General features: G+C 30.7%; 1 protein-coding gene across 1 annotated transcript; it reads right to left on the bottom strand.

Annotated features, from left to right (window-relative positions):
• Positions 1 to 10,088: 10,088 nt before the first annotated feature.
• On the bottom strand, positions 10,089 to 13,484 carry NAP1;3 (nucleosome assembly protein 1;3). The gene is made up of 12 exons (XM_088207111.1): positions 13,277 to 13,484; positions 13,110 to 13,153; positions 12,778 to 12,873; positions 12,251 to 12,343; positions 11,995 to 12,082; positions 11,852 to 11,913; positions 11,572 to 11,756; positions 11,254 to 11,431; positions 11,124 to 11,167; positions 10,776 to 10,977; positions 10,648 to 10,665; positions 10,089 to 10,491 (listed from the first exon to the last, which is right to left on the bottom strand). The coding sequence occupies exons 1-12, from the start codon at positions 13,320 to 13,322 to the stop codon at positions 10,423 to 10,425; spliced, it is 1,125 nt and encodes a 374-aa protein (XP_088063237.1). The 5' UTR covers positions 13,323 to 13,484; the 3' UTR covers positions 10,089 to 10,422.
• Positions 13,485 to 13,903: the final 419 nt, after the last annotated feature.

The following is a 13,903-nucleotide window of genomic DNA, read 5'->3' as shown; positions in this document are numbered from 1 at the left end:
AGCAGCCCTGCGCGGCCTAATCTGAGCGACCTTGAAGCCCGAGTGGCACCTCCACTTGGATAAGCTTCAGGATTTATTTATTTTAATCTTTCTTACTCAAAAAAGGCTTCCACAGCTACAACAACTCTAAATAATTAATTTAATGGGATAAATATAAAGAAATTAGAGGAAAAAGTCTACACAAGGTAGATGTCCAAGGAAGGCAAGGCTATCTTGAAGATTTGAATAAAGGGGAGTATTATTTTATTATTATTTTAATTTTCCAGCAGCCCTATTACTTAGGATAAGGATATATCTTAATTATTTTAATATTCTTTTTAATTTTCCATTTTTTAAATTAATTCCCACATATCTAAATTAATTTTCCCATGTGTTTTATATGGACACACCATGGGATAAGGATTATCTTATTTTAATTATTATTTTAATACAAATTTTATTCTTATAATTATTTAATTAATTATCTTGTATTTAGATAGGATAGAATGAATATTTTATTATGTAATTATCCTATAATTAGATAAAATTTTATCTATGATATTATTTTATTAATTTCTTCAAGAGATTGTAATCATATAGAATTATCCCAAAGAATACTGTAAATAGATCTTTACTCCTAGGTTGTAAATACCCCAATTAAAATTAATTTGAGAGAAATTCTTGAAAGTTTAGACTCTTTTTCCATTAGCTTTTTGTTAATTTTTAGTTTCTTCAAGTTCTTCGATGAGCAAGAGTCTTCAAGAATCTTATTGAGCTAAGAAGTGGAGATCAACTTATTGGTAAGTTTGTGGCATTTTTCCTTTCCTTATTTTATTTTTCCTAGTAATTATTTTTGCATTTCTTTTAGGATTGTAGATTCAATTAGAGGAAAAAGTTTTATAATCAGTTAAGTTTCAGTATTGTATAACGTTGAGTGCGTTATGCGAGTTGATTCGATTCTCCCAATACTCTCACATGTCATTTTACTTATTTTAATGCAGGCTGAGAGATAAGACTAAAATTTAGAAAACCAGTGCAGTAGAACTCATTTTGTACAAAGACAACAGCCAGTACGTGACCAAGCCTTAAGCAAGACTAGCACCTTAGTAGTAGCAAGAAACATCAGTTCGTGCACAGATAACCCTTGAGCAAGGCTTGCACCCTAGCGGCAACAGGAGATACTAGTGTTTCAGTATACCATCATATTTAAAAAAATGTGTCATTTTTACCTGGAGGTAGGAAACCAAATCAAGCAAGGACGATTTTAGAAAGTAGAAAGAGAGGCCAAAATCAAGGAAGAAAACCCTACATCCTAAAAAAAAAACCATGATCTACTCTCGACCTTTAAATAGGAAGCAAAAACAGAGGAGTGCAGTAGCTGCCAAAACGGCAAGCAGATTTCATCCTTCTCAATCATCCCTTTTGTAATTTCTTGAGTAATCATAAAAATAATATGTTGTGTTGAACAAGTACAATTTCCAATTAGAGATTTAGTTGAAGTTTTAGTTTGGCATTGTGAGATCTAATTGTTTTATTTTTGTTCTTGTTCAACTTCAGTATTCATATATCTCTCTCCACATGCTACCATTATTACTTATTGTATGTTAAACAGGGCTCGTTGAGCATACAACATAGTAGCATACTACCATTCGAGATCTTAAATCTGTAATTATTCAAGTCATCTTAATGCTAATGGTATTTTATTATTCATACTAAGAGGGTATATGATCTATTTTAAATGAATCACATGGTTGAGTTTGTTGGTTATAATAAGATCTTTCTAACTCTCAATGTTGTTAGTAAACTAAACTCTAGGAGCACCTCTGGAGTTCTCTATTAGTAAAGTTTAATCAATGAACATCTCTTGGTTAATTTAACATTAATGAAAGACTGGTTGTTGGGAGCGTCTCTAACAATTAGAACTGGTTTACTGAAGGTTGGTGAGAAGGATCATTGCATCGATGATGAATCCTGCGACTAGAACTGATACTACTTCTGTAATTGGAATTCACTAATAACTGTTTTACTACTTTGCTTACTTGCTGCAATATTTTTTATTTTTCTGTTTTAAGCTTTATTGATTTACTTTAATTAATTGTATTATCCCCCAGCTTTCGCTTTTATTACTGGCCACAAGAGAATATTGGTTCTTAATTCCTTGAGAATTCGACCATGTTCACCAATATTACAATTTTTAATTTGTTGTTAGAGTATGAATTTATTTTTGCTGAATTCGACACCCATCAAATTTTCATAATACTCCTTATTAGATATCCATTTTAATACATAAATAATTCTCTTGTTAAAAAGTTTACCATAAAATTTCAATAGAATAAAGCATTGATAAAAAAGTACAATATATAATAAATTCCTTGATAAAAATATCAATTTGTTTCTCATAGTCATCGTATTTTAATATTGTATACCAATTTCTTAATTGTAGTAGCAGGTACTTTTGGTAAATAAACTCGTTAATTTATCGCTTAAAATAATTTGTTAAACTTCAATATCACATTTCTTTTGAATATCAAATGTAAGATAAAATTTTGTTGGCATATGTTTTATTTTGTCTTTCTTTGATGAATATTCCTCTCAATTGGATATGTATGCAACATTATTTTCATAAAAAGTATTATTGGTATATTTCTTGTATAAGATAGACTACATATTAAGATATATTAAATCATTAATCTCAACCACACAGTCTCATCTTACTGCATGTATACCCAAAATTTATGAATGATTTGAAGAAGTAACAACTGTTATTTATTTTGTAAAATATTATAGCATTACTATATGTAAGTAAATAGTCTACTTAAGATTTATCTTTACGTAGATAAAATAAATGTTGTATAATATACATAACCAATTAATTACGACTTTGGTCATTTAAATGAAAGAGGCAATATACATAACCAATATACATAACTAATTATATTTGGAAGGGTGTTTAAGTTGGTTTAAGAGGTAAGCATGACTAAATCATCTAATATGTCCTCCCTATATACGGTAACTGATATGGATTTCTTGAGAAATTCAAGATGCTTCTTTACTAAATATGATGGGACATAATGCCCAACAATATATTTGAAGGGGTATCACATCAAAATGACAAAGTATATCTTCAACTCGAAGTTGATGGTCTATTATCAATAGAAAAGCTTTATAGGAATAGTAGAAGGGTGATTTTCCACTAAGTGCCACTTGAATAGACTTGTAGGAGGAGTTAGCTTAGTCATTTTTAAACTAATATGCATTTAACATCAATTTGGCTCTAACTAGGGAAGAATGGCAAAGAATGGGAAAAAATAGTGAAATGTTTGAGAATAGGTTTTAGGTTAGAGGAATCTATAGCCTATCAGGTTCATCATCTGATGAGATAGAGAGAAATGATTACCACTTTTTTCAAAATCCTAAGAGAAATCTATTCAAACAAATTATTAGGAAATCTCAATACTAGTTTCTTGTGAAAAATGGGAGGTTAATAGGTTACAATGCTCTCCAAGAGACAGTAGACCAATAATAAGCTGAAAGTAAGAAAATAAATTAAAATAAGAAAGGTAGAGAAAAGACTCATATGGTAAATGCTGGATAGCCTATGTATTATCAAGCAAGAACTTTAGGAATAAGTACTTACTTCCAACCAACATCCTTTATTCTATTAGCTGGTATATGTAGTATTATATCCAAACCTAGAATAAAGAGAAAAATTGAGACCACCTCAAAACCAATCTCTGGAATCTCCATAAAAAATTATAGGTTTTGACCCACTCCCTGTTTCTTTAAAAAAAAATTTACCAGCAACCATTTAGCATAACCTAAAAATCAATTCTAAAACCCTTTAAACAACTAGTTTGACTTAGATGCAAAATGGAAAGACCACATAGAGGCACCTGGTCATGCCATAGAAATTGTTTATAGCTCGAATATAAAATTTAGAATTTGAAAGACTTTAGTATGCTTCAACTCATCAACTTAAAAAAATATTGGGGCAAATATCACTACTGATCCATTACCAAACCATAAGCAAACAAAGTGAATAAGTCGGTATAAGCCAAGACATTTCCTTATTGAGCCAAAATGAATCATCACAAGGATATTTGGTTTTGTCTCGTATAATTGTAATATCTCACCAATGAAAAAAAATACTTTTTCTTCAAATATTCTTTTTTATTTTAGATTAAAAAAATTTAATTAAAGAAAAAAGAGAGAAGAGATAATAATATATAAATGATGGGTGTCAAATCCACCAAAAATAAATTCCTAATTAACCAATAAAATAATATTGTGATAGTGATAGAAAGGTTGAATTCATAGGAAATTAGAAACTAATTTTTTTTCTTGACCGACGAATAAAGTAAACAAAAAGAGGTTTATAGAATCCAATATGCAAAATATGAAACAAACACTGAACAGAATAATATTAAACAAACACTTAGCTACAAATTAAAAAATAAAACAATTATAAGAAGAATTCCTAGTTTATGAAATAGCTAGCTCCAGTAATATAATAAATCATAGATGCTAGGATTCATTTTACCCAAAATATGACAAATCAGTTATAGTTGTCAGAAACGTTCCGACAACCACTTGCTTATTCCTAAACTAATTAAGAAACGTTCGTTAATTAGTTCTTTGCTGCCAAGCAGTCCTGTAAACATCCACATAATTTAACTTGTCAATAGCCTTAAAAGTTAGAAGGACCTAATTCAAATTGTCAGATTCTCATGCGTGAATCGATCAACAAGATTACTTACCTCCTCAGTGCGGCATTAATTGCTACTTGGTGCCGAAACTACTTAAATAATTATGAATTTGAGGGGGGTCGACTAACTGGTTGTTATCTCTCCAACATTCAACATACGTTATTCAAACAAATTCAAGACCACAAATATGTATAGGTACAGAAGATAAATAAATACCAAGATTTAATAAAACATATATTAAATCAATTCAATCTCACAAATACATAGTTTACTAAATTCAACTAGGAAAAGAAAGTAAGTTAGCCACTCATGGTTAGTTTTTCAATACAAAAGAGTTCTTAGGGAGTGAGGAGAAGAAGAAGGATAAAGGAGAGAAATTGCAGAATTAGCCGAAGATGTTGTGTGTGGCGTCGGGTAGAAGAGAGGTCCCCCTCCTACTTGTTGCAACTCGTTTTTTATCCCCAAAAAGGCTAGGGTTTTCCCTTTCTCTTGATTTGCAATCTTTCCTTGATTTTTGGCACATCTCTAGCTTTCTAGATTGATCCAAATGATTTTCTGTCTGTAAATCTTAGCCTGAATAAGATCTATTTTGATTTTAAATGTGTACCCTTTTTCTTTTTAAATTGACTACTGCACACGGCTCTTAGCCTTGTCTAAGGCTAAGTTGTCTGGGATAGGGCCCAAGCTTTACCCAAGGCTTATTTATGTGTTGATGACTCGCTTCAAGAATTCTTCCTCTTTTCATCTCGTTTTTCCCTATTTCATCCTTGTATCCTGCACTGCAGCAAAACATAAAAAATAACTTAGATTAGATAACATACTATCGAGTTTAATAATCCAAAAGTGGGTGATAACGATGTCTTAAAATGGGAAAACTAAAGATAAATTGAACATCTATCGAGGACAATCTATAATAGGAGAAAATAAAAATAGGTCAAAAATCTATTTTAGCATGATCTACCCAAGATTAAGAAAAAAAATAATTTTTTATACAAGTTACAATAGATGTTAGAGCTCCACAAGAAAACATTTAGGAAATATACCTCCAACAACGATAAAGAATTTGATGTTCTCAACGAATAACATTGGAAGAGCTAGAATATTCTTTACCGTTATTGGAAGTATTTTTCCAAAATATTTGACGAAATGGGGGAATTTAATACTATTCAACATGAATCATGCAAGAACGAGAGTTTCAAGAAGAAGAATAAGAAATGAATCCTCAATTATTAAGGTAAAAATGGAAAAAGAAAAGGGAAAAAAAAGGAGAATATAAAAAGTACCAAAAAAAAAAGCAAAATAAATAAATTTTTTGAAAAAAAAAAAGAGAAAATTAAAGAATAGGAAAAAAGAGATGGGTTTAAGAACCTAAAAAGACAACCTACCTCAGAGAAATAAAAAGTAAAAATAAAGATAGGTTGAAAAACTACAAAGACAACTTACCTAAAATGAAAAATTAAGAAAAAAAAAAACAAAAGATTCACCTTAAATCTCGTTAATGAGAAAGCACTGAAGGAAAATTTTTTTCTTAAGTTTTGCAATAGGAAGTTGTCATGATCAGTGATCTTAAATTCCATTATGGGGAGGCACTAACGAAAAAAGTTGCCTTAATTCTCGCAATGGGAAGGCATCGTAGTGCATGACTTCACATTAAATCTTGTCACTAGAAGGCATCAAAGAAAAAAGTTTACATCAAAATTCTACAATAGGAAGACATCACAATGTGTGAGTTCACCTTATAACTTGACATGGGAAGGCACCTAATAGAAAAGTTTGTCTTAAATTCTCCAATAAAAATATATTATGATGTATGAGTTTGCCTCAAATCCTACCATGATAAGACATCAAAAGAAAGTGCTTATTGTTTAAATCCTACCATTTGAAGACATCTATATGTTTTTATTCACTTTAAATCCTGCCACATGAAGGCATTAAAGAAAAAAATTTGTTTTAAATCTTACCATGGGAAGTTGTTGTGGCCCACTTATATGTTTGAAAACCCGTTAAGAGAAAGAGTCCTATTCGCTTTAAATCCCATAATGGAAAAACATTGTGTTTGCCTTAAATCCCATATTGGGAAGACATCGTGTGTGTGTGTGTGTCCATCTTACATGTTACCATAGAAAGGTGTAACATGTGAAGTTCTTTATAAAATTATGGATCTTGTTTAATAATTTCTCATAACTACTCAACTTCGTTTTATCAAAAAGTAAATCACCTAGTTCACTAAATTCTCTCATGTCATCTTCGTTGAGATCATAACATATATTGAAAGGATAGTCACCTTCTATACCAATATCATTATTTGGACAACCATTTTACAAATAATCTATAGAAAGATTTTCTATATAAAACTTAAATATGTCATCATCATCATCATCCTTGCTCTCCAAAATATATATGCGCAACTAAATTCATCACCATCTACCTCATTCATATTGTTAGGATCTCCTTAAACTTTAATCTCACTATTTCCTATGCTAGACTCATCAACCTTATCATTTATCATTCTCATCATTATCAATACATTCATTTAATCATTCATCCATTTTAAAGGACTCAAGCCTCTCACCATCGCACCATCAAAATCAACAAAATCCTCATTTATATTCCTTAAACTATCATCTACATGCATGTCCCAATTCTCAAGCACATATATCAACGTTAAGAGTGACAAACAGTATATGGTTTATTGATAAATGTAAATAAATGATAGGCCTTTAGGATCACTATCTGATTCTATTTAGTTAATTATAAGCGAATTAAATCAATTTGATTGAAATAACTTGTTTAAAACATTTTATGCATTAACATTGTAAAATATACATCTAAATATAACTTGGGTAATAATCATCGTAATAATCAAATGCATCAATTTTCTCTCTAACACAAGTCAATTGGATTATGTAAATCTGCTCGCCATGATGCAAATGAGATTATAGTGTTTGGCATCTTCTCACAAATTTAAAAAATATGAAACAAGGAAAAAGAAGATTGAGAACCTTATAAACTTAATACTATAAATAAATTATAAGCAAACATAATAATAAATTTTAATAATTTTAATTACCAAAAACATAAATATTAATAAGTTGGAAATCAATATTATTTAGTAAAGAAGAACAAAAAACCGTAAGCACATTTAGTGACTACTATTGATTTCAACCATGCAAAAAATTGAAGTTTACCAATCAGTTTAAAAACCAATTAATTACAATTAGCACTCTCAACTAATTTTCTAGGCCATGAGCATTAGAATATGTGGCTTTTCTACTTCATTTATGACTCAAAAGTCTGTAATTGTTTTCTTTAGCAATTTCCGAAGTAGTGGAGAATAGGCAAAGAGGAAAGAGCTTACGGTTTCTTTGAATGCATGAGGTTAGGATTTTATCATGAGGTAGCAAGGGGAAGAAGAAGTCAATTTTGGTCTTTTGAATTGTCGATGTCAGACTTCATCTTCTTTTCTTCTTTAGTTTTAGTTTGAATTAATTAAATTAAATTTTTTTTTTAATTTTTCAGTTTTTAGGTGCCCCACGTATATGACAAAGTAGTGGCGTGATTTTTTTATTTACTGCTAAAAGGGAAACTAATTTGTTTATCGTCTAAAGCACAATGTAATGAATTTTTTTTTTATTCTACAAAAAATAACTTTACAACGTATTAGAATTATCATAACTAAAATTATTCATTTTACAAAACAACAACAACAATAATAATAATAATATTTAAATTAACACAATTTAACTATTAAAAATGGTCCACTTTCTACACAAAGTTAAAATTAAGCATAGTATTAAATAAGTACTTCAAAAATGAGCCATGTGAATAAATTTTAGTATAATCATGTCAAAGAGTGAGTAATTATAATAGGTCGGTCAAAATTCTCTTTTTAAATTCAACAAGAAGGCTTGTTTAGTCAGATTTTTCTCCTTTAAGGTCAATTTCTATTCTCACATAAATTGAATTTTCATAATCTCATAACTGAAAAGTATGAATTTCTAAATTTATAAATTGATATAATATGAATATATAAATTACAGACTACAAAATATACAATAAGGAAAATCTGTACAATGTTTTAATCACCATATAAGAAATAGGCTCTTCTTTGAGACACCTTCACTTCAATACCTCCTGCAAGTCCTGCAAAAGTATCTCATCTTGAATGTGGAGAGAACTTTTTGTTGGTGAATTAAAAGTTTGGATAATTTAATTGTTCTTAAAATTAAGAGCCTGGTTCCGATGATATAATTTTTTTTATGATTATTTGTACTTGTACTTTTAAATATATAATATAATTTTTAAATGGTTGAATTATAATTTTTAAAATTATAATTTTTTTTTTATTTTTTTAAACCACTAATTTGATAATTTTAAAATAGTTTGATAATTTTTTTTCTTTACACCCTTAATAATTTTTATTATTTGCAAAATTACCTTTTATTTTAAATCATTGTACCCACAATTTTGACTCTTCTTCTCTAGAGTTTTTTCTTCTTCTTTATTTAAGAAGAGCCGCACACCTCTTCTTCTTCTTGTTTTATTATTTATATATATATATATATATATATAATTATTATATACTTTTTTTATATATAAATATATATTTATATATTCAATTAAATTTATATAATTATATTTTTAATTATATATACATAAATATAATATATTTAATTATATTAATTTTATTATATGATATATATTTATATATTTAATTAAAAATATACATATATATAATATATTTAATTATATAATATATATTCTTAATTATATATATTTACATATTTCTATATTTAATATTATATATATTTTTTATTTTTTTTATTTTTTATTTATTATTATATACAATAAAATAAAATAAAAATAAAATAAAATAAATATACAATCATAGTATATTATTAATTCAAATAAAAACAAATATCACTATCAAATATTAATAAACTATCATATAAATATAATTAAATTTAAATATTAATAAAAGTTGTACATAGATTAATAAACCATCATACAAGTCATCCAATCAAACTTTAAACTACTGTCAAATCTGATAAACAATAACCTATGCATTTAGAACTAAAATATAAAACGTGAGACCGAGTGAGAATTATGGCAGAAGAAACCTTATGATGAAAGTGGTAAGAGAGATGGTAACTTCAATAGCAGGAAGAAGACTGAAGGTATTTGTTCAAGCTCTGTAATCCGTCCAAGGAAAAAGCTACTTGGTTTAGAGAAGGAAGATGTGAAGATTCCAATGGATCAGGGGTGATTGGTTAGAGAAATGATTTCTTTTGCCTTTTAACTGGCGCAATACAAATCATGCCTAAAATCATCATACCAGAGTTTGAGAGGGAAGTGAAAGAATTAAAGATCAGGGTAAAGGAGAAGTGAGAAGTAACTCAACCATTCACTTCACAACAGAAACTAACACCGATTTACTTGAAATAATCATTCACATAAAGCTAAATCCCAACATGCATTGGCAAATCACAACCTATTATAATACTTCAGATTCTCTCAAACCGACAAAGCCCATGCGGACAAAATAGGCAGAAAAATAACAGTGAAAGAAGGATTCTCCAAACAAATCATTCTTAATATAACCTAAAAATTTGTAAAAATTTAAGAGCCACCCAAAACTGCAAACCCTCCCTCCCCCCCCCAGCGTTCTGTAATCAACATTGGAGCAATACAATGACAACTTTCAGCCGAAAGCATATCTGCTGCAGAAATTGAACATCTACTGCTGCTTGCATTCGACAGGTCGTTCATTTCCCTGACCAAGGGCCGTTTGAGCTCTTTCACCCTTCTACAGTACACAGAAGTAAGGAATCAAGATAGGCAAGTAAAGTGTTTGACAAATATGCCTCTAAGGCTAACCAGAAACAAGACAATAGATCAGTTTTGAGAACAAAGAGAAGGGAAAAAAAAGGCTATATTCAATATATGATCGAAGGCAACGTACCTTTTGTCCAGATGACAACTGGAAGAACATTTCAGATCAAAGTAACAAAGATCAGTAAAGAGAACATTTTGAAAATTCAAATGGTAAGTGAGAAAATAGGTGCCATCAAATAAGAAAAGGAAAAATACCTTCTTCTTGGTCTTCCTTTCTTCCTCCTCGTCTTCATCCTCATCTTCCTCCTCATCCTCATCCTCATCTTCATCATCTTCATCATCATCACCAATATCCTCGTCTTCATCATCATCTTCTATTTCAAGTTCATCGCCCTGAATAGCCTCACCAGTAAACCATGAAACAGCATGAGGGATAATTTTGTCTCGAATCGTAGACCTAGAGGAAGTAAATGATGAAGAAATTACAGTTAGATTATTCTGTGGCCTAAGCATATCATACAGGTAGCCACACTTACAACAAAAAAATTAGGGCCCAAAGATTTCGGGTAAAAATCAAAATTTTAAAAACAATAGTAAGCATACCCAATGTCATAATCTTGCTCCATTTGATTTTGCAGCTCCTCAGCCTTCATAAGAAAATGAAAAAACATAATTAAACAGAGAAAAATGATCAATCATGAGCGATCATGTAATTAAATGATGAAACTCATACAGTCTCTTCATCAATATCTTCATCCTCATCAGGAACTTGCGGTGGGCTGAAAAAATTGAAAAAGCTTTCACAGTCTTCGGTTTTGGTGATAGGCTTGGCATTCTTTGATCCCTTCTTAGGCTTTTTCTTAAGAATCTTCTGTGTCAAACATTTTCCTGGATACCACTCAATCTCCGTCCTAACAAGGCAAAGAGAGGCACCAATTAAATTTTATAGCTTAATGAAATAGTTCCTAGGCCTTACCTAAAATAACATAATCGCATAAGAAACAAGATACAGCATTCAGCATTGTATCAGAGAAGTTGGACAACAAGTTACCCTATAGCCTTCTCAAGGATTGGCTCGTCCTCATCAATCATGTGATATGTCTTTGTCAAGACAGAGTTCTTGAAATATGGATTGTTATCAAAGAAAAATTCAAGCTTAAAACCCTTGGGGTTCTCAATCCTGCACCACTTGATATCCTTGAGGTAATGGAGTGCACCTTCATCACGCTCAGTAATCTGATTTTCAAAAAAGGGGAGAAGTCACCGTTTTATATCTACAAATAGAGCACCAAATATACCAAATGGATCGTACTTGGATGAGGACAACCAACCTCATCAGAAAGGACTTCATTATTTTTCATTGCGATAAGCCAGAAATCCGGTACACCTTTTTCTGCATTAAAATTTGACAGCATAAATACTAGCAAAAAATCACAATACAGAAATCTGCGAGGGTTGGCACTTCAGCAATTACCTTCAGTTGCTGCATCCTCTCCTTGGTCCATTTCTGATTCATTTGGAGTTCCTTCCACCTCAACAACGCCATTCACAATATCATATCGCTGCAAATGTTAGCCACAATTAGAATTTGCAAAGAGGGACTGAGGTAAGAGAGGGCAATAATTTAATAACACTAGCACAAGAAAGGCAAAAGCCAAAGGACCCTAACTTCCAACTGAGATTGACTGGCCCGCTTCACATTCCCAGAGAAACAGAGGCAAGTTCAATACCTTTGCATATAGAGGTTGATATAACTTTTGATATTTGGCTTCAAGAGCTGCTCTTTCCTCCAAAAACTTTGCCTCTAATTCGTCATGCTGACCCTGTAAGTTAGAAATGTATATATATAGAAGCACATCAAGACGCCATTAAAATAATAATTCAGTTTGCCAGTCATAAATGCATTAATGCAGGAGCATATAAAAAGAAATACATAGCGGAGCTGTCAATCTTTTTCAGTCACTTAAAAAGCCCATTCCAACAGGGTCTATTTTGCTTAAGGAATGTCTTACGTAGTTGTTTCGTTAATGAATCATAAACAACGACCGATAATAATACTATCACCGTCATTTATCAAAATCAAAATCATCTCTCTAAACTAACATGTCTACATCTCCAAAGAATCATTTAAAAAATGAAAAACACAAGAACAAGCCAACACACATTTATCAAACCAAATGGAGTCGATATAGTAATATAATAAAGAAATCACAAAGAAAGTGCAATTTGACAACAAATTGTACAAGATTTGACATGCCTGAATCTCCATTAAAACCTCAACACGTTTTTTAACTTTTGCTGATAGATTCTCGAGGGCATCGGAGTGCTGTCCTGCCAGATTCTGAAGCTTATTCTGCGCCAAAATGGAAAGCAGCGAAGACAAAAATTATCAGCCACTTAAACCATAACCGGTATACTTACCAAGTCATTTCAAGCAAAAACAGGAGTAAATCGACCAAAACAGAAACAACTTGTCAGACCAAGGGCCAAATAAACCCTAAAAGAACCTCCTTTGCAAATCCAAGAAAAGCAAACTCACTTTACATCGTTTCATACAGATCAAACAAGAAGCAGAAAAAAGTAACAGACCTTGAGAACATTAACGAGGCCAGCTCTACCCTCCTCGTTAAGAGCTAAAAAGAAAACAAACACACAAAATCAAAATAACAAAACGTCAGTTAACAATAGTGAAGAGAAGAAGGATAAACAGAGAAAATAGAAAGAGTAGGGTTAGGAGTTTCGAAAATCGAAATTACCAGCATTAAGTTCGGCCACCGTGAAGGTATCCTTGTCGCCGCTCATCTTCGATTTAAAGAGACGATCAGAGATAAAGAGAGAGAAAAGAGGGAGGCTAAAACCCTAGATTTGCGGGGAGTAATCGAAAGAGACGAAGAAATGGCGATGGAGGAGGAAAAGAGGGTTTTTGAGGCGGAAGGAACGTGGCCTTACTTAAATCCTCTCCCTCTCTCCAAAAACCTAACTCCTGCTCCCCTTTTATTTACGCAAGCGGCGCTGCCTTTTAACTAAAACCAATAAGACCGTGTTTGGTAAAATGGCAACAGTAAATAAGTCCCGCTTAGTAAAATATCTCTTTATTTGCTTATTATTATGCATTTATAAAGAAAATCCTGCAGAAAATCAGCTACAGTAAGAAACTATTAAAATCATAGGTATTACGTGTGTTGGTAAATAGTAATTGTTTATTAACAATATTATATGATTAATAGAAGGAATGCAACAAATCAACCAAGTAATAAGTATATAAAATCTTTAGTATAACTAGATTCTCGTCAATATATTATATTTTAACAAATTGTCAATTATGATAGTATGAAAATTAATGATCACAAAATTATAAAATTATAATGTATATAGGATTTTTT

This window comes from Carica papaya, chromosome 7 (assembly GCF_054855325.1).
Source record: "Carica papaya isolate Zhongbai chromosome 7, ASM5485532v1, whole genome shotgun sequence".
NCBI lineage: Eukaryota > Viridiplantae > Streptophyta > Magnoliopsida > Brassicales > Caricaceae > Carica > Carica papaya.
The sequence above is the reverse complement of the archived record's forward strand: the minus strand, read 5'-3'. Positions and strand labels throughout refer to the sequence as shown.